This window comes from Leopardus geoffroyi, chromosome E1 (genome assembly GCF_018350155.1).
Source record: "Leopardus geoffroyi isolate Oge1 chromosome E1, O.geoffroyi_Oge1_pat1.0, whole genome shotgun sequence".
Classification (NCBI taxonomy): domain Eukaryota; kingdom Metazoa; phylum Chordata; class Mammalia; order Carnivora; family Felidae; genus Leopardus; species Leopardus geoffroyi.
The window spans coordinates 2,577,351-2,600,576 of NC_059330.1; the positions used below are offsets into that span (position 1 = coordinate 2,577,351).

Consider the following 23,226-nt stretch of genomic DNA (forward strand, 5'->3'; position numbering starts at 1 on the left):
CGGAAGACTTAGGCGAAGAAAGTACCGATAAACACAGAAGGCGGTGCCGCGGTGGCTCTGGGTGAGAGCGAGAGGGACGCAGAGGGCGCTGGAGGAGAGGTTTAGGAGACAGGCAGGTGGGAGCAGAGGAGAAGCACGTCGCTGGTAAGAAGGAAGGAAGGTGTGCGATGCCCGGGAAATTCACGCAGAGTCCAGGAAACCGGGCGGCAGGGGAGCAGGGGCTTTGTCACGGTGCAAGCACCGGGCGGGCGAAGAGGGAGGCTGCCAGCATTCGCTCTGCTGCCCTTCAGATTGAGGAGATCGAACGAGAGATCATCAAGCAGGAGGAGAACGTGGACCCCGACTACTGGGAGAAGCTGCTGAGGCATCACTACGAGCAACAGCAGGAAGACCTGGCCCGGAATCTCGGCAAGGGCAAGCGGGTTCGCAAGCAGGTCAACTACAACGACGCCGCTCAGGAGGACCAAGGTGAGGACCGCCCCCGACGGAGGAGCTGGAGAGGGCCGAGGAGGAGTCTGGAGGCCGGGGTGCATTTAGAGGGCCGTGGAGGGGCAAGAGGCTGGGAAGGGTCCGCGGGACCTGCCAGGAGGCCAGGCGGCTCATGGGCGGCCTCAGCCAGCTGGTGGCTGCAGAGGCCCCACGTGGGCCCCCGGGGTCCTCGCCTAGTGCAGGACCTGCGGGAGTCGGAGGTGAGCAGGGATGAGGCGAGCGGCGAGCGGACACCACGCTGTTCGGGACGTGGCCCCCGAGTCAGACTGCGGCAGGCACCTGGCGTCACCAGGGGGCCCGGGGCCGGAGAAGGGGAGGCCTTCAGGCAGAAAGGGCTTATCCCGGGAGCCGTCGCCAACCACTGTGCTGCCTCCCCGCAGACAACCAGTCCGAATACTCCGTGGGATCGGAGGAGGAAGATGAAGACTTTGATGAGCGTCCAGAAGGTGGCACCTGTTTTCCTGATTTTCCACCTTAACCCTTCCTGTTTCCCTCCCGGAGCCTTTAAGTCCCCTGTTTTTGTGCAAACAAGTGCTTTTCTGGAGATGCACTAAAAGGACGAGATAGCCACGATCTCTTCACTGTTAAAATTTGGAGTATGTGATCACACGGGCTTACATGGCTAGATGAAAAATCGAGAAAGCTTTACATTCCCACGGGTAACGTGGCTCGCATCGAGCATCTGTTGCCAGGGTGTTAACGTGCCTGGCTCCTTCCAGGCCTGCTGGGTTGGTAGGGCTGAAAGTGCCACGTGACCCAGGCCTTGCCTGGGTTCTGCGTCTTGTGGGCCTGGGGTGCTGAGAAGGACTGAGGGGTGGAGGAGGTGGGGGCCCCACTAACCAGGTCACCCTCCCCCTCCACACACACACACCCAGGGCGTCGACAGTCCAAGAGGCAGCTCCGGAACGAAAAGGACAAGCCGCTGCCTCCCCTGCTGGCTCGAGTTGGGGGCAACATCGAGGTGAGAGCCGGGCCCAGGCCCCCATGTGTTCCTTAAGGAGAGGATGAAGCCGGGAGTGGGGGACCGAGGCCGAGTCGCTGAGGGGAAGGACCAAGAAGCGAGATGCCGGGACGCTCACGGCCCGCTGCCCGCTCGCCCCGACCCTCAGGTGCTGGGATTCAACACCCGGCAGCGGAAGGCCTTCCTCAACGCCGTGATGCGCTGGGGGATGCCACCACAGGACGCCTTCACCACGCAGTGGCTGGTGCGGGACCTCAGGGGCAAGACCGAGAAGGAGTTCAAGTGAGTGCGGGCACCCGGGGTGGAGCTGCACGCGAGGGTACGAGCCGTGTGTGTGTCCGCTCCTTCCTCTTGGCCGCCACGTGATGTGACCTTACTCAACTGATTCATCACGCTCCCCTGCCACGCGGCATTTTCTGGCTCGGTTTCCTGGGGCGTGGACTCAGCCTGCCCACCTCCCCTCAGCCGAGCCTAGAGCAGAGAGGCCTGGCTTCCTCCCCCACAGGGCAGGTGGTTAAGACAGGAACCTGGCCCCGGGCTGGCCTCGCCTCACATTTACTTGGTAGGGGAGCTGGTGGACAGGACGAAGAGCTGACTGATGGGGCCTAGGAAGGACCAAGGCCACGGAGACTGTGGAGACACAAGGGGAGGGGCGGAGGCGGGAGATGGGGTTTGGAGGGCTGGTTGCGGTGCGATTGAGCGGCCTGGGAGGACCCCTGGGGGGCACCCTGGAGGCACCGTGGGAGTTTAGGGTTCAGGGGATGAGGGTGACATCCTCGCTGGCTGCTCGGGCCCCTCCTGAAGCTCTCCTAACCTGCGTCCCTCCCCACGCTCCCCAGGGCCTATGTGTCTCTGTTCATGCGCCATTTGTGTGAGCCCGGGGCAGACGGTTCTGAAACCTTTGCTGACGGGGTCCCTCGGGAGGGCCTGAGTCGCCAGCAAGTGTTGACCCGAATTGGAGTCATGTCTCTCGTCAAGAAGAAGGTACTCGTCTCCGTCGCCAGAGTCAAGCTGGCCACCTAGGCCCCATGCCCCCCTCTGCCTGGCGACCCCGAGTTCTGGATTCAGGCTGGCGGGAGAGGAGACCCGGACGGGGCTGAGCTTCCTGTGTGTCCAGCGCCCGCAGCTGACCCCTGTCCCCCACGGTCCCGGTGCCCCTCTCAGGTGCAGGAGTTTGAGCACATCAATGGGCGCTGGTCGATGCCCGAGCTGATGCCCGACCCCAGTGCCGACTCTAAGCGCTCCTCCAGGGCCTCCTCTCCTACCAAAACGTCTCCCACCACCCCGGAGGCTTCTGCTACAAACAGCCCTTGCACTTCTAAACCTGGTAACGGGGGTCGGGACGCAGGAGGGCTGGGCAGGGAGCCAGTGCCCCGCGGACAGAGGAGTGGGAGACAGCGTGGGGTCCCTGCCTCCCCCCTGCAGCTACTCCGGCTCCAAGTGAGAAGGGAGATGGCGTCAGGACACCTCTCGAAAAGGATGAAGCGGAAAACCAGGAGGAGAAGCCCGAGAGGAAGATCGAGAAGATGGAAACAGAGGTGTGTGGCTGCCTGGCTCCCCCAGAGAAGGAGACAGTCAAGGTGTCCGGAATCTCTGCTTCATCCTGACCCCATGGTCGTCTTCTAGGCCGACGCCCCTAGCCCAGCCCCGTCGCTTGGGGAGCGGCTGGAGCCAAGGAAGATTCCTCTAGAGGAAGAGGTGTCTGGCATAGCAGGAGAAATGGAGCCTGAACCTGGGTACCGGGGGGACAGAGAGAAGTCAGGTGGGTTCATGGGCTGAGGGCTGATGAGGGGCTTCGAATGTGGGAGTTCCCTCCTCCGGGGTCAGGGGATGAGGGTGACATCCTCCCTTCGTGTCCCCTTCCCCCTCCCACAGCCACAGAGTCAACGCCAGGAGAGAGGGGGGAGGAGAAGCCATTGGATGGACAGGAGCACAGGGAGAGGCCGGAGGGGGAGACAGGGGATTTGGGCAAGAGAGGTAATGGGTGGAAGGACTGGACACCTGCGTCCCTGGGGAATCGGGCGGTGGAGTCTGGGGGCCAAATGCCTGGGTCCTGGGGGCGGGGGTACCGTTCCAGGGCCTGTCTGGCGCAGGGCGGGGTCTTCGGGGCTGGGAGGAGCCCCTGCCGAGGTGTGAGCTCTGCCCCGTCTGCCCCGGCAGAGGATGTGAAAGGGGACCGGGAGCTTCGACCGGGGCCTCCTCGGGACGAGCCACGGTCCAACGGGCGGCGCGAGGAGAAGGCGGAGAAGCCTCGGTTCATGTTCAACATCGCAGACGGCGGCTTCACAGGTGGGGGGCTGTCCCTGCCGCCTGCTCCTCACTGGGATGCGCTCCTCCTCATGGGCACTGTCCCCTCCCGCCGTCCACACCCCTCACCTCCGCGCGGCTGCCGTTCCCCGAGTCCTGACGCCCCGTCTCTGTCTTCTGCCCGCTTCTCAGAGCTTCACACGCTGTGGCAGAATGAGGAGCGGGCGGCTATTTCCTCGGGGAGACTCAACGAGATCTGGCACCGAAGACACGACTACTGGCTTCTGGCTGGGATTGTCCTGTATCCTTTGATACGAACGCAAGAAAAAAAAATAGTTCTCCCAGCCCGGAGAGGGGAGTTAACAGAGAAAAGAAGAGTCCGCACCCAGGGAAGGGGGGCCGTGCCACACTTTGGGGGAGATCAGGTCAAAGGGAAGGAGTGTTTTTTGGTCTTTAAAAAATTTTTCTTAATGTTTGCTTAAATTTTTGAGAGGGAGAGAGACAGAGCACGAGTGGGGGAGGGGCAGAGAGAGAGAGAGGGAGACACAGAATCGGAAGCAGGCTCCGGGCTCTGAGCTGTCAGCACAGGGCCCGACGCGGGGCTCGAACTCCCAGACCGCGAGATCGTGACCTGAGCCAAAGTCAGACGCTTAACCGACTGAGCTACCCAGGCATCTTGAAAGAAGTGTTCATAGCGCAGCCCATCCCTGTTAAATTCCTTGATGGCCCCTCCCTCGTCACAGCCATGGCTACGCACGGTGGCAGGACATCCAGAATGATGCTCAGTTTGCTATTATCAATGAGCCGTTTAAAACCGAAGCCAATAAGGGGAACTTCCTGGAGATGAAAAATAAGTTCCTGGCCCGGAGGTTCAAGGTGGGGATCAGAGAGAGAAGGAACAGCGTTGAGGAGGGGGTCGGGTCAGAGGTGGGACCAGGTCCGTGGGGAAGGTTGACACCGTGAGGGTGGCAGCGATGCCGGGGGCCCAGAGCGCAGCCGTGCTGGGTTGTCACGGTCCATCCCGGTGTGAGGCTGGGGTGCTCTGGGCCGGCAGCGAGGGCAGCGTGGGGCCGCAGCGCCGCCCCCCCCACCGTCCCACGCTCACCCTCCCGCCGGGCCCCCAGCTCCTGGAGCAGGCGCTGGTGATCGAGGAGCAGCTTCGGCGGGCGGCCTACCTGAACCTATCGCAGGAGCCGGCGCACCCCGCCATGGCCCTCCACGCCCGCTTCGCCGAGGCCGAGTGCCTGGCCGAGAGCCACCAGCACCTCTCCAAGGAGTCGCTGGCGGGGAACAAGCCGGCCAACGCCGTCCTGCACAAGGGTAAGGGCCGCGGCGGCCCCGCGCGGGGGAGGGCCCACAACGCTGCGTAAGTCTTCACCCCGCACCCCTCAAAATCTTCCCACCCCTCTGACCCCTTTCCCCTCTGAACCCCCCCCCCCCTCTGACCTCTAACCCCACCCTGACCCACCCGGCCACCCCGTGGTTCTAGCCTCTAGGGTTTGTGCGAGCCAGCCCTCGTCCGCGCCCACTAGCGGTCACACCAGTGCCCAGTGGAGGGACCCTCCCCCCTTCCCCAAACTCCGTGAGACTGTGCCGCGTCCCCTCCACAGGGCGGAACTTCTTCGTTGACCCACACGCCTGCCATACCGCTAATAGCACCCTCTCCGGGGCCTTGGCCTGTGTGTAGCCCCCAAAAATCCTTCCCGCCCCCGGTCCCAGAAATCACGTTCCTCACGTCTCGCTCGCCCCACAAGACAGAAAACTGCCACCGTCCCACCCTCTGACCCTGCCCCATGAAGCTTCCCGTTGACCTTCACCCCTTTCTCCCCAACCCTCTCACCCTACTGATAATAGATTAAGTTCCAAAGCCCTCTAACCATCTAATCCTGTCTGACGTAGTGACTGACTCCTGGCCCCCTTGATTCCTGTTCTAATTCCTTGAATCTGTAATGCTGATCCTCTAACCTCCCTCCCCCTTGCATATTAAAACCCTGATTCCTCGAATCTTCGACACCACTTACCAACCTCCCACACCTCCTGACTATTTCCTCCCGTCCTCCCCACCCCCAAAACCTCACTCTTGCAGTATGGGATGTTCTGACAACTCCCCGCCCCGTGTCTTCCAATGTCTGCCCCCCCCCCCCCTTCCTCCATCTCCCTTTTCTCCGTATTCCCGTTTCCTTTCCTCTCTCTCCATCTGTGTTCTGGTCTCTCTGATTCTTCACCTGATGCCTTTTCTCCCCCCCCCCCCTCCCCCCCCCCCCCCGAGTCACTCTTTCTGTCTACTCTGTCATTTTCTTGACCTCTGGTTCTTTGGTATCTCTGACCTCCTCCTCTCTCTGTCTTTCTGACTGTGTCTGTCCATCTGACTCCTCGTCTTTTCCTGGCTCCACCTCTCCCTTTCCCTGTCTTTCTCTTGCCCCTCTTTCTCCGTGGCCGGGCCCCAGTTCTGAACCAGCTGGAGGAGTTGCTGAGCGACATGAAGGCGGACGTGACCCGCCTGCCCGCCACGCTGTCCCGAATACCCCCCATCGCAGCCCGCCTTCAGATGTCCGAGCGCAGCATCCTCAGCCGGCTGGCCAGCAAGGGCACGGAGCCTCACCCCACACCGGTAACCCTCGTTGTCCCAACTCCACTTTTCCCCGTGGGCACTCTCCTGCCCACGTTCCCATCGACTCTAGACCGTGCGGAAAACCGCCTTGCTCCAACACGCTCCCCACCCTCGAGGCTCCCTGCGTCTATGCCACGCGCTCAGTAGTTCTGGAGTTGACCCGTGTTCACCCTACGGCGTCTTTTCTCTCTCAGGCTTTGGCGCCTCTAACGTGGGCTTGCTCTCTCTTGCAGGCCTTCCCCCCGGGTCCGTACGCTACACCTCGGGGTACGGGGCGGCCTTCAGCGCCGCACCCGTAGGGGCCCTGGCCGCCGCAGGCGCCAATTACAGCCAGATGCCTGCAGGGTCCTTCATCACAGGTCAGCCGGGGACTCCTCCCCGCTCTTCCCAGTTCTCCTCTCCGAGCTTCAGCCCCGCTCCGCTGCCCGTTGACTGCTCCGGCCCATCCCGCTTGCGGGCACGTGTCCACTGTTCCACGGAGTGGAGTCGTGCCGGGCTCTGGCCTTCCCACCCTTTAATTTCCCTTCCAATCCCGTTGCCAAAAACCTAAGGCTGTCAGCGGTTCTGTGGCTTGGTCCTGCTTACCCGAGCCTCCCCCGTCTGGGTTACTTCCGGGGAAGAGAAGGTGAAGTCAGGAGGGTGGGTAATGGAGTTGGAACATGAGAGGGGTTCGCCCTCGTCTTCCCACCCCTGCTACCCTGGAAAATCAGAAGGGGCACGAGGTAACCTAGCAGTGAAGTGCTCTGGGCGGGAAGCCATGTCTGGGAGCGGAGTCAGGATTGACCCTTGCTCACCCCCTTCCCACACAGCCGCCACCAACGGCCCTCCGGTGCTGGTGAAGAAGGAGAAGGAAATGGTGGGGGCACTGGTGTCAGACGGGCTGGATCGGAAGGAGCCCCGAGCCGGGGAGGTGATCTGTATAGACGACTGACCGGACCCCAGGCCTGCCCATCACCCAGGCCTCGTGCCCGGGGCCGCCCCCCAGCTCAGGCTCTGGGACCTGCGGCCAATTCTCCACCTTCCCCACCCCTGGGGCCACCTCTGGGCTAGGAGCCCCCCCACCCCTCTCTACGACTCCTCTCTTCAAGAAGGGCCCTTTGTCTCTCCCTCCTCCCGTGCACCTTTCCCACCATGCTTTGAAGGCCAGCTGGTGCGAAGAGGTCTGGGTGGGAGGCGGTTAGCGGGGTCTTCTGAGTCCCTTTCTCCCCCCCGCCCCCCGCCCCCAACACACAGCTTCTGGATATGTGGTTGTGGGGAGGAAAGAGGTGGAGCCTCCCCAGTCTTTACTCCTGCAGTACGAGCTCCATCCCCTGCGGAGGTGGGGGTTAGCCTTGCCTGGCCTTTTGGAACTTTGTGGGGGGCGGGGGGGGGACAGCTCTGAAGAGAGGAGGGGGACTTGAGAGAGGGAGGAAGGGAAGAGGAGGGGTGGCTGCATGTTTCCTTCCCTACCTCCCCCCCACCCCCCATGCGGAGGGCGAGCAGTTAAGGGGAGGGAGCCCACTCCCGGTCAGCCTCGGAATAAAGCCTCAGAATCACTGGCTGTTACCTCCTGCGCACCGGCATCTTGTGTTGGGAATCTGCCCCTCTCCCTAGGGACCAAGGACCACCCCCCCCCCCACAGAGAGAGTAACGGTTGGGCGATACTCCCTCAAGCCAAAGAGGAGCTCCCCAATCTGTTCTAGGGATCCGGGTAACCTAGAAAGGGTGGGAGAAAATACTACAGGCCAGACATGGGGGAGCCCCCGGCTCTTGGGTTCAGGTTCTCGGAGGACTTCTGCCCTCCCTCCTGAAGGCCTGAACACGGACTACATTTGAGAGGGTCAGGCAGGGGGCCTCGTCAGGGGGACGACCTTGCCTTTGGGACCAGAACGAAGCAGCGGGGGGCAGGCTGGGGAGACACGGGCATACCCTCCCCCCCAGGAGGGGCCGGGGAGGGGGGCAGTTTGCATGGCGAACCCCTACTTCCTCTTCGCTGCCCCTCACTTTCTTGCTGCCCCCTTCCCAGTCTCTTCACTCCCCACTCCTGGGCTGTCCCCACCCCCTCTTCTGTATCAGGTGTATTGGTTGTACATATAAATTATACTTTCCTTTCTGTGTGCTCTGTTATTTTTTGAGTGGGGGACTTCTTTGGTGGCGGGGGGGGGGGGGGGAATAAGGAAAGAAAGGGTACTGCTTTCTGCCATTTCGTGTTACCCATCTTTCTTTTCCTTTCTTTTTTTTTTAATCTCCTGACTTCCTGTTTCTTATTTTTTCCTTGGATCACCAACTAAAACTCCGAGGCTCTTTCTCCCACCCCAACCCTGGTGTGATGAACTCAGTGTAGAGATGGAGGGTGAGGGAGCAGCAGGCTACCACGCAGCCCTCAGGCTGAGATCAGAGACCAGGTAGGGCTTCCTGGGCAGGGGCGAAGTGGGGGGAGGGGACTGGGCACGATTCTGAACTGCCTCCCGTCCGTCCTTTTCATCACGCTTTCCACCTTCAAGTTGCTGAGTTCCTGCAGGAGTCAGTAGAGGTCAGTCCAGCCCCGCAGGCTCAGTTCCAAGTGGGGGACAGAGCACCTTTTTTTTTTTTTTTTAAAAGGAGCTGGAGGGGTCATACTTGCCAAAGATCTGAACTGCTAGATCCTTCCTTGACACGTACTGTTCATGACCAGCGCCACTCAGAGGTTGAGACCAGACACTTAGGTTTTGAGGCTAATGTGTTAAAAAATAAAAGATCTACCCAACAAGCATTTATTGAGCACATACTATACATTAAACACTGCTTTTCGCCCTGGGGGATACAAGTCACAAGTCAGCCATTGCTCTCCTGGAGCTCACACCCACGAAAGGCACACACTATCTGAAAACAAAATAACAAATTGTGCAACAGAGCACCTGGGAAGGAAGGGACCACATTAGGTGGATGAGAAAGGCCTCCCCAAACAGGGAACATTCAGGCTAAGACAAGGACAGGAAGGTGCTAAGATACGGTTATAAAAACTGAGGTTTGCTATTTCATAAATTCACATTTTTAACTCAGGAAAAGTGCAACATAGTAAGTGCGCACGTGAAAGATTTCTTCAGCAACAGAACGTCCCTTTACGACCTCCAATAAAATGCAGATCGCTTATCCCAACTGTTTTCAATACTCCACCGCAGATGGTGATAGCCTCGCAAGTCTAGGATGTGGACCACCGTTCTTAAATGTTTCTATGCGTACAGATCACCTAGGATTCTTGAGTCTTGGGGCACCTGGGTGGCTCAGTCAGTTGAGCGTCCGACTTCGGCTCAGGTCATGATCTCGTGGTCCGTGAGTTCGAGCCCCGCGTTGGGCTCTGTGCTGACAGCTCAGAGCCTGGAACCTGTTTCAGATTCTGTGTCTCCCTCTCTCTCTCTGACCCTCCCCCATTCATGCTCTGTCTCTCTCTGTCTCAAAAATAAATAAATGTTAAAAAGAAATTAAAAAAAAAACCAAACACAACTCAAGAGTCTGAAGTGGGGATGCTGAGATTTTGTAATGCCACTGATGCTGCTGTTTCTAAACTATAATTATACTCTCCTAACGTAACTTACAGGATTTTAAAATAGAATCCTGGCATAGGATAGAAGCTGTCCAATTATGGGGCACTAGTTTAAAATTCTGTGATGAACATCTTTTTTATTTTTTCAGTAGCGACCGTGTTTTCCCTGTGACTGCGACAATGACAGATAATATCACAAGATTAAAATGTGATGCCTTCACCAAATGGCTCTCCTACCCTTGATAGGCCCTAATTAGGTGCCTCAGATAAAAAACGCCCTCTGGACCTTCTGATACCTGCCCTAACTGGTTGAAGGCAGATTGTGAAATGAAGCAAGGCAGACAGGCATCTCAATAATTTTACCAACACACCACTGGGAACGGGGAGACAGGCATACCAGCACTGGGGGGGGGGGGGGGGGGGGGGAGGGGAGGGGATGAGAACCAATACGTCTTATTTTTCTCAGCTTTCTAAGGTGCCAGAGAAGCGGGATTATTAACAGCACACAAAAACCGGCCTCCCCTCTTCCATTGTGTCTTAAAAAAATTTTTTTTTCAACCCCATGGGGCACCTGGGTGGCTCGGGCAGTTAAGTGACCAACTTCAGGTTGAGCGCCTCCAACTGCAGCTCAGGCCGGTTCTTGGGTTGGAACCCGGCGTCGGGCTCTGTGATGACAGCTCAGAGCCTGGAGCCTGCTTCGGATGCTGTGTCTCCCTCTTTCTCTGCCTCTCCCCTGCTCATGCTGTGTCTGTGTGTCCCTCTCTCAAAAATAAGTAATAAACATTAAAAAAAATTTTTTTTTTTCAACCACTGGACACAGAATCGTTAAAATAGGACCTACTGTGCCTCCACGCTTCCCTGGACAAAAGCCAAAGTCACAGCTAAGGAAACAATGTCTCCTTCCCCCGGGGATGTAGATTTTGTTTCCACCTTCACGGGAGCGAGGCGGGCGCAGTCCGCAGAGAGAGGGGCCATTTGCTACAAGCCTCCCAGCTCAGCGTCCACACGCCTCGATGCGGTCCCTCCTGCCCTGGGCTCAGCCCCGGGAAGGGGGACGGGGGTAGCCTTGGCATCCCCCCATCCCCGCTCTAGAGCGTGTCCCGAGAATGCAGCTCCCACCTTTCTTCTGCCGCAGCTTCCAGGCTCCGCCGCTACAGCGTGCAGCGGGTCATGCGGGCCAGGTCCTTAATCTCCGGGCAGTACAGCACTAGGGGGGACAGACGGAGGGTCAGTGGTGGCAGGGGGACGCGGCCGAGGCCCTACGAACCCGGGCGCAACCCCCCTCCCCGCAGCCAACCCCCCCCCACACACACACACACACACACTCAGGCGGCCCCTCACCGTTGCTAGGCAGCGGACGCCGCCAGCGGCGCGCGGGCGCCAGCACCCGATGCCACAGCCGCCGGAGCGCGCGCCAGCCCGCGCTCCTGGGTCCCGTCCCCTCCTCGCTCTCCTCGTCGTCGGCGTCGCCGCCTCCCCGCACCGGCCCGCCCGCCTCGTCCGGCTTGCGCTCGGCCCGTGCCCTTTCCTCCAGCCGCGACCACAAGTCCGGGTCCACCGCGACCTCCGCGGCCCCGCCGCGCGGCAGCGGCGTGGGCGCGCGGCAGAAGGGGCACGTGACGACGCGGCGCAGGCGCACCACGCCGCCGTCGCCGCGCGCCGCCAGCTCGCGCAGGCACGCGGTGCAGAGCGTGTGGCCGCAGCGGGCGCGCGCCGTGCCGGGCAGGCGGCGGGGCGCGCGGCCCGCGAGGTTGAAGGGCCGGTAGCAGATGCTGCAGTCCAGCTCGCCCCGCTCCGGAAGGGACGGCACCCTCGCCAGGAGCTGCATGGTGTCCGCCGCGGACTCGAGGGCTTCGCAGGCTCGGCCGGCTCCGTGGGCTGGACGAACAGGCCCTCCTAGTGGCCTGGGTCGACTCCTGGGGCGGGCGCCGCGGCCTCTCGCCGGTTTTAATAGCGACACCCCGCCCCTCGAGGCGTCACCCCGGTGGTTGGGTCGCTCCCCGCTGCGGCACGCGTGGGGGCGGTGGAGGCGCGAAGCCGGGAATGCAGGTGACGGCCGAGCGGGGTAGGTAGGTGACGCCCCAGGTGGCGCGGGGACTGGGCCGGCGGGAGGCACACCAGCCCGCTCTCCCCGTGCCTTCCTTCGTCCCCCAACACTAAGCCAGCGCCCCCTCAATTCTGTGTGCAGATCTCTAGGCGCCTTGCGGCGCTGGCCCTCGGCCGCTGGCCCAGGGCGCTGCCCAGGTCTCTGCTGCCCGCTGGGCCTGTTGGTTTAGTTGCTCAGGCTCGTTCACAACCCCACCCGGACTTCCTGCCTAAGTCCATGACACTGCCCATTGTGCCCAGTCTTTAGGGGGCTCCTGGGCAATCTGCACGGATGCCGCCCTCAACTCACTTTATTATGCACGTCCTGCCTGTGTTCTTGTAAGGCTAGCCTCCCAAACTCATTCTCTTCAAACTGCTCACCTCTCAGCTGACATCTCAACTTAAGGAGGCACCTAGATGCCGGGACCATGGATGGCCTTCCTCCTAGGAATGCTGGGAATCCTTTCCTTCCTGAGGAGCCAGGCCTGGACACCCACACACCGTGATGGTTTCAGCAAAGCAGCCCAGCATGAGTTCTGACTCAGGGGTCTGACTTCCCCCCACAGGTAAACAAGACAGAACACAGCCCACATTCCCTCCTGGGACCACACCCACCCCAGCTGCCTCCTGGCCCTCCTCTCCTGGCCCTACCGTTCAGGTTTCGCTTGGAAGGTAATAGCACAGACGCTAAGGCCAGCTGGCTTGAGTTCAGATCCTACCTTGCAGCACTTAGGAGTTGTGACACTTTGAGCAAGTTACTTAACGTCTCTGGGCTGATTGCTCTCCTCGTCTGTCAGATGTGGATAATAATAGTGATGAATTTGTATATGTAAGGTGCTTAGAACCGGGCCTGGCCCACAGGAAACACCATGTGTTAGCTATTTTTATCCCGTGACCCCAGCCTATGTTGTGTTGGCTTCTCAATACCCAACATCTTCAACACCCATCTCTTCTGGTCAATACAGGTGTGTGTGTGGCGGGGGGGGGGGGGGGGGGGGGGGGGGGGGGGGCCTGCTATACGCCCATGGCATTTGCTAGTTTTGACAGGCAATGTAGAGCTGCTTTTTTTTTTTTTTTTTTTTTTTAATGTTTTATATTTGAGAGAGAGAGAGAGACAGGGCATGAGCAGGGGAAGGGCAGAGAGAGAGGGAGACACAGAACCCGAAGCAGGCTCCGGGCTCCGAGCTGTCCGCACAGAGCCCAACACGGGGCTCCAACCCACGAGCAGTGAGATCATGACGTGACCATTTCGGGCAGATGTGATTATATAAATGATTCCGAAGTGTTTGATAGCCAAAGCCTTAGACTCTAAGCTCCCAGACCTTTCCTTTCTCATTTGTCTTCAAAAACCCAAAGTGGGGGCTCCTGGGTGGCGCAGTCGGTTAAGCGTCCGACTTCAGCCAGGTCACGATCTCGCGGTCCGTGAGTTCGAGCCCCGCGTCAGGCTCTGGGCTGATGGCTCAGAGCCTGGAGCCTGTTTCCGATTCTGTGTCTCCCTCTCTCTCTGCCCCTCCCCCGTTCATACTCTGTCTCTCTCTGTCCCAAAAATAAATAAACGTTGAAAAAAAAAAATTAAAAAAAAAAAAAAACCCAAAGTGGTGCTTTCCTTGTCCAAATCCGCACCTCTTCTAGTGTTTCCCACCTCTTTCTTTACCCAGCTCCAGAAACCCAGATGTCTTCCTTGACCCCACCCACTTCCTTTCACCTTCCTTTGGCAACTTCTCAGCAAGCCCTATAGCCCTGTTAGTCTTGCCTCCTAAATGTCTCCCTGACCCACCTCCTTTTTCCCCACCTATAGAACACCGCAGCAGTCCCAGCTGCCCTCGTCTCTTGCCCGGACCCTGGGAGGAGCCTCTTGGCCAGTCTGTCCACAGCCATTCTGGCCTTCTCCAGGCTTCTCCCTACATGGCTTACAGTGACCTTCCCAGATCTCAAGCCCAACCAGGTCCGAACCACGCACCACTTCCCTTCCTTCTCAAAACCTTTTAATGTCGTGATAACTTAGTGGCCTCACGTTCCTAAGTCACGTGACTCTGCTGCTTCTCCCGGCAGGAACGGGAGTCTGTTCCCCTAGCCCTTGAATCTGGGCTCACCTTGTGACTCACTTTGACCGACAGAACATGGCAGAAGTGATGTCGTGGTCCTTCAGAGGCCTTGAGCCTCTGCCTTCATCCCCTCGCGCTGCCCTGAGTCTGTTATGTAAGGGAATTTACCAGCAGATGAGGCCGCGTGGAGAACCGAGGAGTTCCAGCCAATAGCCATCTGATCTCCCCACTCAGCGGACCTGCCAGCTGGATCCAGCCACGTGAGTGAGCCCAGGTGAAAACAGCAGAGAAAACAGCCAAGCTAATTTTGGGGGTGAATTGTGTGTGTCAATGGATAACTGATAGGGTTTCCTATTGCCCTTTGGATGAAAAGAATATTCCAAAGTGCCCTAGAAGGTCCTGTATGCCCTGAACCCACCCATGTCTCTCAGTTGGCTTCCATTCTCTTTAGACCCTCTAGCTTTGACCTTTGGCATGCATGTTCCTTTCTGCCAGAAAGCTTCTGTTCCCCTAACCCTCTTACTTTCATGTGAGTAACCCGCACTCCTCCTCCAGCGCCCCGTAAAGCCTCCTCACAGTCGTCAAATACCACTGTAGCCTCAGGTAACACCACATGCTTGCCTCTGGACTTTGACCGACAGAAATTTGTGTTTTTGGAGGGGGGTGCCTGGTTTGCCTCTCCCATCTGTAAACTCCACGCAGGCTGTTCTGGGTCTGATTTCGTTTACCGTTGTACCCCTGTGCCATACCACGGTGGGACTCGATAAATAAATACTTGTTAAATTAGTGAACAAGGTATGTGATGAATACAGTAAATGAGGTGTGACTACAAAGGAGGATTTCTTATGACCGCTTTACAGACAGCCTCTGGAGGGAATTCCTAACAGTTTTTTTTTTGTTTTGTTTTGTTTTTTTTAATGTTTTGACCAAGGGTTGGGGGAGACATTATTAAAGTAAGTGGATAATCCTCCGAGGTAACCATTTAAAGAGAATACTATTTTGGATTTAGAAATCCTTGCATGTTTGTTACAGAATAAATAATCATCACGGTTTAGTCATACGGTTTACCTCCTTGTTTCCGTCAGCCTTCCAAAATGAGTGGGAGATGTTAGGCGTGGATGTAAGTATTCATTAGTGGATCCGGTTGGTTGCTAGCCAGCAAAGGGGAGGCTGCTGACTCTTCTCTTTTTGGAAATGGGTTTTACTCTGCTCCCTCCGCTTCAGGATCAGGAAGGGGCGAGGATGGGTAGAGAGGAGATGGTGAGGTTGTATTTTAAGGCAGGCAAAGCTCATCCTCCTCCCCTGTCTTGTGATCTGTGGAACTTTCCGCCCACTTTGTGTCCCAGGGAAATCAGAGTCCTGGGGGGGGGGGGGGAGGAGATTAAGGGGTAGTGTCTGACATAATCCCATCTGAGTCTTTGCTTTTCTGCCACCCTCGTGCCTGATCTTTCCCTGTTTTTCTCTTTTCCTTTATGATGCCTCCTTCCCTTTCTCGGCATCATCTCAACCATAGACCGGTTTCCACTGCACCGTTTCTTCACCAAATCCCACAGTTTCAACCTCAGAGGAGCCCCTGCCGTTCAGCCACAAGAAAACCACCCAGGTAGTTCCTTGGCACACGTGTGCGTATCAGGAAAAGGGAAATGAGATCTACAAGAGGTGTGGCTAATGTTAGCTTTAAACACAAAGGCATGGGTGTCAGAGGGAGCAGCGACAGAACGATGAAGCCAGAAGGCTGGGTTCTGAGGCATGCAGAGACTGAAGGAAGGAAGGAAACTGGGGCCTGGGGTGTCGGGGCCTGGGTCCCCGGTGAGGGCAGTGACTGGAAGTGACTAGCAACATGACGTCTCGGTCAGTGGAGAGAAAGCTAATATTGGAGTTTCTAAAGGCAGGGAGCTAGGTGAAGGCCTGATATCTGAGACTGAGACCCCTTGCAATTTCAGACACCGTGAGCAGGGATCAAGCTGAGATTTTATTTACAAGTTCCCTGGGAAGTCTTTACAGATGAGGGGCCATCATTATTGCTTTAAGATTATTGCCAGAAGGAGGACTGCAGGCCTCCACTGCCGGGTAGGAAATCCTGCTCAAGGCTCAAAAGTCTACCCCCGGACATTTTTATGTCAGCCCCACGTCTTTGCCGTGACCTAAAGGCTGTCACTATGTCCCCCTCCCCCGCAAAGCACAGCCCAACTTTTCGGAGAGGCCCCCCCCAAACACTTTCGCCAGCACATGCTATATGTATACATCTGCCATCGAATTTCCTTTGATCTGCGTCAGTGCTATGTCACAGTATTTCCCACCAGACCCCCTCTCGGCGAGAGCAAAGTACTGACACTGGTGCTAATTTTGAGCCTCCCCCTCCCCCCCCATCTTCTGCTGGGAGGCAGCGTCCTCAAAGACGATCATTTCCTTCCCGCCAGGACCAGCCTGGCTGCCTTTGTACCAGATACGGTCACAGCCCCATTTCCTTTGTCCCAGATGACATCACAACTCACTTATTAGGTTATTACCCCTTGATGACATATGAAGGGCCACTTTTGAGGTAATTTGCATGTCTCCGGGATCTGCCCTGTTTTTGTGTCTCCCCCTCCCCGGGCCTCGGCGGCGACTAGGAGAAGAGAGAAGGGAGCGAGACCAAGTGGCAGAGAGGGGATGGCTCGGTAACTCATGCCCGGGGTCAGCAGGAAGGCCTAGAAGGACGCAGCGGGCGGCGGCGCACTACTTGCCCTGGCGAGCCCTCCGCGGAAGGATATGGCTTTGTTCATGCGCAGCGCTACTCGAAGCCCGGGACTCGTTAGTGGGCGGGGCCTCCCGGTTCCGGCCGCGGCGTGGAGGGATCCGGGGCGGGAGGGGGGCGGCGGCGGGGAGGCGCTCGGCGGCGGGGGCGGCGGCGCCGCTGTGGGTGCCTGCGCCCCTCGACGGACTATTTCTTGGAATGCGGTTTGTTTCCCAGAAGCCCGTCTATCTCCGTCACCGTCTGCGGCGTCAGCTGGCTCAGCACCTGTAGGGAGGCAGTGGTGGAGAGGGCGCTGAAGGGCGTACGGTTCGGTTCGAGGGCCAGAGGAGCAGCACAGCGGGGCCAGGTGGCGAGAAGAGAGTCTCAGCCGCGCCCCTGCCTCGCCCTGTGTCCCTCTGGGGCCTCTCCTCTGCAAAGTGGGGCCTCTGTAGTGGTTGAGCTCCCAGGCCCGTAACGGGTTGGACAGCGAGGCCCTGACTGTTGGGGAAGGGGACAGAGATGGGCTCTGCCTCTGAGTCCCCGGCTCACCTGTACGGCTCCCAGGTGTTCTATCAGCTGCTCTGCACTTGACACCCCCAGCAAGACCGAGCTGACACCCTCGCTGCGGAGACACCACGCTGGGGCCAGAGGAGATAAGAAAGAGAACTGATGGAGAACAGCGGGCGTACACACCTCAGAAGTGTGTCTGGGGAAGAGGGTCCTCCTTAGGGACAAACCAGCCTTGGGTTTGGGGGTTTCCCGGCAGGAGGTGAGGCCCAGCGGGGTCCAGGGCTGGCAGTGTCTCACCGATAGCAAGCTGTGCCACAGTGCAGCCCAGCTGGTGGGCGATGGGAAGAAGGTCCATGACTTTGGCTTGTTGCTTCTTGCCGTCCTCACTCTGCGCTTTGTCCTTGAGCCACTGGTAGCCCTGGGGGCCAGGGACAATGGGCAAAAGGCCACTCCCCCACCACCCAGAGCGGCCCAGATAGCCCAGTCCTGCCGTCCTGAGCCCCCAGATCTCACCTTGATGGCCCTGCAGGTATCTGGGACTCGCCCATCATGCTTGCTCGTGATGAGGCCACAGGCCAAAGGGGACAAGGTGACTGAGCCAACACCTAGGAGGAAGAGGACTGGATGTGGGGAAGGGGATCTAGGTGACGGTTAGGCCAAGGGACAGGCAGGGATGGGGGGCTGCGAACCGATCTTGTGGTAGAGCTCTGGCACTTGCACCTGCACCTTCTCTCTCTGAAACAGACGGTGCTCCGTTTGCTCACACACTGGAGGGATCAGATTGAACTGTCTGGCCATGGAGTAGGCCTCCTGGGTTGGGGTGGGGAAGAGATGGAGATCAGAGCACTCTTCTCCCTGGGTTTCCACTCCCCCTCCCCGGTGGAGTGGGGTTTGGAGCAGCTGCGTGAAAGGTGGGAACCAGTCATGGGACGGGGGGAGGGGGCAAGCGGGGCGGCATGCTCACCATGATTTCTGCAGCTCCCCATCGGGATGTCCCCCAGTACAGGGCAAGGCCCTGGTCAATGACATAGGTCATGGCCCGCACGATCTCTAGGCACACGGGAGAGAGGGCATCTCACTGTCAGACCCCTGGCATCCAGGACTCCATATCTGTAGCCCTCTGCCTACACCACCGAGACCCCAGGCATCTCTGTGTAATCAGAGAGGTTGGTAACTGCATTTCACCTCCCTCCCCATCTAAGACCTGGGGGTCTGAGCCTCCACTGTGCAGATTGGGAGGCCTCCTGAGCAGGGGCTGGCTTCCTGCTGAGAGTTTGAGGAAGTGCTGCTTTGGGGGACCGTCAGGGCTGGGGTGCTGGTTTTACCCTCCATGGGACTATTGGGGTCTGAGCGGTTGGCAAAGACGATGTCCACGTATCCCAACTGGAGGCGCTCCAGGGATCCTTGCAGGCCTGGGGAGGGGGTGGGGAGAGGAAGGTAAGCACTTCAGCCTCAGTTTCCCCGAAGGATTTAGACATTACCCCCTTGCCATGGCCACCTAGCTCCCCACTCCCCTACTCAAAGCCTCCAACTCAGAGTCTCAGAAGACGTTCCCAACTCCTCTGGCTTCTGTACCCAGCCCCGGCAGATTCCCAGCCCCTAACTCTCACCCTCAATGATGTGTTTGCGGCTCAGGCCTCGCTCGGTCTCTGCCCTGCAGAAAAAGATGAGTCAAAGATGAGGTCTGACAAAGATAGGGGACTGGGGCTGGCCTGGTCCCATGAGAAACTGGGATGGCGTGGGTCCTCACGGGCAGGACGCAGACCTGGGGTGGCAGCCGCACCCACACCTCTCCCATGCACCTGCACGCATTGTCCGTAGATCTCCCCACATAGAGTGTGGCGGCCACTTACTGTCCTCCCCAAAAAATCTTGGTGGTGACGACATAGCTTGATCTCCTGGAAAAAGCGAAAGAGAGACAAGCAGGAGAAGGGATGTTGGATGGTCATTTCCCCAGCAACCCCTCAAAACACGGTCTCACCTCCATCCTTTGCTCTTGAGGATGTTGCCTAGGGTTCTTTCAGCCCTAGAAGAAAGACAATGCAGAAGCACTGATCCCGCCAGCGTGGGTCAGTTCCTTCCCCTCCTCCCGACCTTTCCCTTCAATGGATTTCCTCTCTCGTAAAGTGGACCATAAGCCAGGAGCCCATTAGGCTGTCAGACCATCCTGGACAAAATAAGAGGGGCTCCCAGAAGGAGGGGTATAGTCCTTTAGCTTTCATTCACACCACAAATATCAGTTGTACATCAACTGTGTACCAAGTTCTGTTCCAGGCGCCAAAGGGATAGAATAAGATGATGAGAGAAGAACAGAGTAGTCAAGTGGGGGGTGGGTGGAGACACTGCATCATCTGGTGTGGTTCCAGTCATCTGCATTGCCCTCTCCCTTCTTCGATCCTCTGCAAAATCCCCCACAGCGTCCAAGGCTCAGCTTGGATTCCGCTTCATTTTATTGGAAGTGTTCTCTGATTGCCACAGTCTACGGTCAGCCCTTCTTGTCACTTTCCATAACTTTTATTGACCCAATTGTTTGGCACTTAATTAGGAGCTAACCAACACGTGACAAGTCTTAAATGGTCTCGGCGGACTATTACTTTAGTTTTCCTGTTATTTAACCTTGCGTATCTCCCTGTGTTTTGGGTTTAACCATTTCAACCGTGAGCCTTAGGAGGGTGTGTTGTCATCCCACAAGCAGTGACTGCTCTGTGCTAGGCTCTGCGTAGCTACGGAGGTGACATGAGGAAGAGGAAGACAAATTTCACGGAAGGAGGAGCCTCCCAGTTGGGCAGCAAATATGGCTACATAAACCAGTAATTGACAGATTGTGCATCAGAGGGCAGTATAAAGGGCTTTGGGACCTGAGGTGAGTGGTGACCAGTTTGGGGAGCTGGACAATGGCTTCTCGGAGGAGCTGACATTTGGGCCAAGTCTTGAAGATAAGCTGAAGAGTTAGCCAGATGGAGAAGAGGCCAGGGGGATGGGGGGGGTGGTTGGTGAGGGAGCTCATCTAGGGTTTAGCTACTCCCAGCGTGAAGCCATGGGTATGTGATGCGTGGCCTGGCATGTTTGAAAATTCAGCCTTGTAATCCTCACATCGTTGCATATAACGGATGCCCAGGATATAGGTGTTGGTTTTATTTCAGTTTTATTGCACAGGACGCCCTTCGCCCTCTAAGCTGAAGATGAACTTGTTGGGACTACAGTTCCCATAGTGCTTTGGGGGCCCCTTGGCTGAAAGGGCGGAAGTTCGCGTTTACAGAATTCCCAAGGTCCCCCAGAGGGAAAACAAGAAGTCCCAAGGTCCCCCAGAGGGAAAACAAGAAGCCCGAGGTTCTCTTAGCCTTTCAAGGGTAACTTGGTTTTTTCACCCCAGTCCTTACTTTCCCGCTGCGTACACTTCAGCCGTGTCAAACAGGTTTACACCATGCTCATAGGCTACTGTCAGCACGTCCTCTGCTGTCTAGGGAGGTGAGAGAAAGAGATGAAGACCAACCACTGGCCCTCAGGGACCCCCCTCACTGCACTCCCGCCCATGGCACCTCAGCCCTGGCCTCCACATTCTGTCCCCCCCCCCCCACCGTCCCCAGCCTCAGGTCTGTCATTCTCCCTGTTCGTTGTCCAAACCGCTCTCCACGTCCACATCCCTCTTTTCTGGCTCCCTCACAGCCCCTGGCCCTGCTTCCAGGTCCCACCACTGATACCTCATCCGAGATTTGAGAACCAAATGTGACCCAGGTGCCTGCAAGAGAGAAGTCAGGTGGGAGGCAAGCCACGGAGGCCCCCTCCCTTCATTCCTCTTCTTTCGAACTCACCTAGGCCAAGACAGGATACTCGAAGACCAGACTTTCCCAGGTTCCTGCAGGATACAGAAGCGGCAGGAAGGGGTGGAGCCTCCATTAAGGGCATATATTCTCAGCCCCCAGCTCCTCTCCTTCCAGAATCAGAAGCCCTCAGGGTATCTCAGTCCAAAGGAACTAGATCCAGTGGGCCTACCGCAATGGGCAGTGCTATGCCCAAAGCCTAAGTGAACAAATAAATGACTCTGGAGCCGATGTCCAGTGCCCCTGTCCCTCCTAGCACATGGGAGGTGTGCTGCCCGGTTTGTATTTCTTCTGCTGGGGTCTTGTCTGCATTCCAGGCATCTCTGGGATGTGTGGAGTTCAAGGCTGGGAGGAATGTGACAGGCTGATTGTGGTCAGTTGGTGAAATCAGACCCTTAGATAGAGGGTGCTATACCACAGGGCAGACACTGAGGTGGAAGGGGGTAAACCAAGTCACGTTCAGGCACTCAGGCAGGCAAGGGTCCTTGGACAGGCTAGGCTGATGGGCCCCCAAAACGCAGCTGGGACCACCTGAGTGGACTATGACAGGAAAGGCCAGCTCTGTCTCTTCCTCCCTCCACTGCTGTTGGCTTGTGGAGTCTGTCTGAACCAGAGAGCCCCCTCCTCCCAAGGCCTCCTCACTCAAAGCAAACACATGGAGGAGATCAGATTGCTCAAGTGACAAAGTCAGGTCAGATCAGTGACCTCTGCTCACTCCCAGGCAGGAGCCCCTCCCTTCTGCCCTAATGCAAGTTCTGAGAGCCCAGTGGGTCTCCGAGAAAGTCGGTTATGATTCAGTCCACCTTCTCCACCAAGCCCCTGTCCCTCAGCAAGGGGTTGAGAGATGTGCCCCATGCTTCCAAGAGCCCCACTCTCCTCCCCACCAAGAAAGGTGGCAGGAGACCCAGCCCTTGGGGCAGGGAGCGGGGGTAGTATCTGGGTCAGGCATCCTGAGCAGGCCAGAGTGAGAAGCCGTTTCCTTCCCCCCTCTTCCCAGGACACGGACCCAAGGACACTCCATCCCAGAGGGGGCCCAGCCTGGAGATCCGTGCATCCCTGGACTTCCTGGGGGGTATGGAGGGGAGTTCAGGGGCATCCCTTGGCTCTGACAGGACCGGTCAGCCTTGGTAAAGTTGGTTTTCTCCTACTCAGGGGATCGACGAAGACAAAGAGCGAGGGACCGAGTAAGGGAGAGCCCCGGTGAAGGGAAGAAGAGGTGGAGTGAACTGGGATCTTCTTAGCGAAGATTGACGGGTCCTGGAGGCATCCCAGGAAACCTCAGGGGTCCGGAAAGGGGAGCAGATGGGGTGGGCTGCTCGGCCACCCCCATACCTGTATTTCATGCCAGTGCCTCGGCCGGTGCTCTCTCGGAGGGCCCCCGCAGGCGCTGGGGGTCGGGGCACCAGTGCGGCCCGGGCCTTAGGGACCGACCCTCCTCCCCCTGGAGGATTCCCATGCCCCCCGCCGACCGGCCCGCCGTTACCGCCCCCGGGGCCCGGCCGGGGTCCACACAGACGGTCCTCACTGCTCCGGCTGCGAAGGTTCTGCTCGGTACAAGCGATAGACACCTGCATGTCTGCTGGCCAGGGCGGGGGAGGGGGCTCCGAGGGGGCGGGAGGAGGAGGGAACAGGGAAGCCCGCGCGCGGACGGCCGGGGGGGTGTAGTGGCGCGAGCCCTGGGAGAGCGGGAAGGCGGAGGAGGCTGCGGCGGGAGCCGCGGGGCGGGATCGGGCCCACGGGGGCGGGCTGCTGGAGGTCGAGGGGTTTGCGGCGGGAGGGGAGAGACGCGGGGGGCGGCACGAGTGCAGATACTCAGATACGGGGGCCCTGGTGCGGGGAGGAGGGGGAGATGGGTGAGGGTAAAGGTCGAGGGCGGTCCTCGGAGGATGGGGACCTAGGGACGAGGGGTGGCGGTGTAAGAGAGATGCCACCCCAGCCCAAACCGCAGCGGGACCGCTAGGCTCCCAGTAGCGTCGGCAGCGGGCCCAGATAATCAACATGCAGGCACCGCCCCCTCATCTGCATAAAGCCGCCCGCCTCCCAGCCAAGCCCGCCGCTCATCTGCATAAGCCCCTCCTCCGGAGGCTCCGTAGCTTGAATATTCTGTGTGCTTAGCGAAGCCGGGAGGAGGGAGGCTGGTTATCGGAGCCCTTGGGACCCGCAGCAGGTCGGCCTTCCTGGGCACAGTGGGTCTCAGTTGGGGGCGATTTTACCCCTAGGGGTCGTGTGGCAAGGTCTG

The 23,226-nt window shown here is 58.4% G+C and overlaps 3 protein-coding genes, 1 long non-coding RNA gene and 1 other non-coding gene across 11 annotated transcripts in view; 3 read left to right on the plus strand and 2 right to left on the minus strand.

Moving 5' to 3' along the window:
- CHD3 (chromodomain helicase DNA binding protein 3) overlaps positions 1-8,400 on the plus strand; it is a 25,565-nt gene extending 17,165 nt beyond the window's left edge. The window contains 17 exon segments of the mRNA XM_045487354.1: positions 291-468; positions 870-935; positions 1,365-1,450; positions 1,599-1,732; positions 2,290-2,434; positions 2,615-2,777; positions 2,876-2,988; positions 3,077-3,212; positions 3,326-3,427; positions 3,611-3,739; positions 3,890-3,998; positions 4,441-4,573; positions 4,822-5,017; positions 6,145-6,308; positions 6,542-6,569; positions 6,572-6,667; positions 7,118-8,400. Of these exon segments, the coding sequence (XP_045343310.1) occupies positions 291-468; positions 870-935; positions 1,365-1,450; positions 1,599-1,732; positions 2,290-2,434; positions 2,615-2,777; positions 2,876-2,988; positions 3,077-3,212; positions 3,326-3,427; positions 3,611-3,739; positions 3,890-3,998; positions 4,441-4,573; positions 4,822-5,017; positions 6,145-6,308; positions 6,542-6,569; positions 6,572-6,667; positions 7,118-7,239 (2,100 nt within the window). The 3' untranslated portion in view covers positions 7,240-8,400.
- LOC123604755 lies at positions 1,868-2,007 on the plus strand. The gene has a single exon (XR_006715485.1). It is a non-coding gene; the product is annotated as a small Cajal body-specific RNA 21 (non-coding RNA).
- Positions 8,401-9,026: 626 nt separating the features above from the next.
- Positions 9,027-11,644, minus strand: RNF227 (ring finger protein 227). The gene is made up of 2 exons (XM_045487350.1): positions 11,152-11,644; positions 9,027-11,017 (listed from the first exon to the last, which is right to left on the minus strand). Exons 1-2 carry the CDS (start codon positions 11,636-11,638, stop codon positions 10,962-10,964), a joined length of 543 nt encoding a protein of 180 aa, XP_045343306.1. The 5' UTR covers positions 11,639-11,644; the 3' UTR covers positions 9,027-10,961.
- On the plus strand, positions 11,532-14,731 carry LOC123602989. 4 transcript variants are annotated; one of them, XR_006714661.1, is made up of 3 exons: positions 11,532-11,879; positions 12,284-12,461; positions 13,948-14,731. It is a non-coding gene; the product is annotated as an uncharacterized LOC123602989 (long non-coding RNA). The 4 variants fall into 4 exon arrangements; XR_006714665.1 differs by having other exon boundaries at positions 14,013-14,731; XR_006714663.1 differs by having other exon boundaries at positions 11,532-11,875.
- A 1,681-nt stretch (positions 14,732-16,412) lies between these two features.
- On the minus strand, positions 16,413-22,994 carry KCNAB3 (potassium voltage-gated channel subfamily A regulatory beta subunit 3). Of its 4 annotated transcripts, none has more exons than XM_045487345.1 (14): positions 22,320-22,993; positions 20,979-21,022; positions 20,868-20,905; positions 20,547-20,626; positions 19,148-19,192; positions 19,020-19,064; positions 18,777-18,820; positions 18,492-18,578; positions 18,131-18,216; positions 17,893-17,976; positions 17,680-17,771; positions 17,464-17,584; positions 17,206-17,294; positions 16,413-16,941 (listed from the first exon to the last, which is right to left on the minus strand). In XM_045487345.1, the coding sequence occupies exons 1-13, from the start codon at positions 22,985-22,987 to the stop codon at positions 17,229-17,231; spliced, it is 1,500 nt and encodes a 499-aa protein (XP_045343301.1). In that variant the 5' UTR covers positions 22,988-22,993; the 3' UTR covers positions 16,413-16,941; positions 17,206-17,228. The 4 variants fall into 4 exon arrangements, with proteins under 4 accessions (XP_045343301.1, XP_045343300.1, XP_045343303.1 ...); XM_045487344.1 differs by having other exon boundaries at positions 17,856-17,976; XM_045487347.1 differs by having other exon boundaries at positions 17,856-17,976; positions 20,979-21,332; positions 22,320-22,429.
- Between the last annotated feature and the right edge of the window lie 232 nt (positions 22,995-23,226).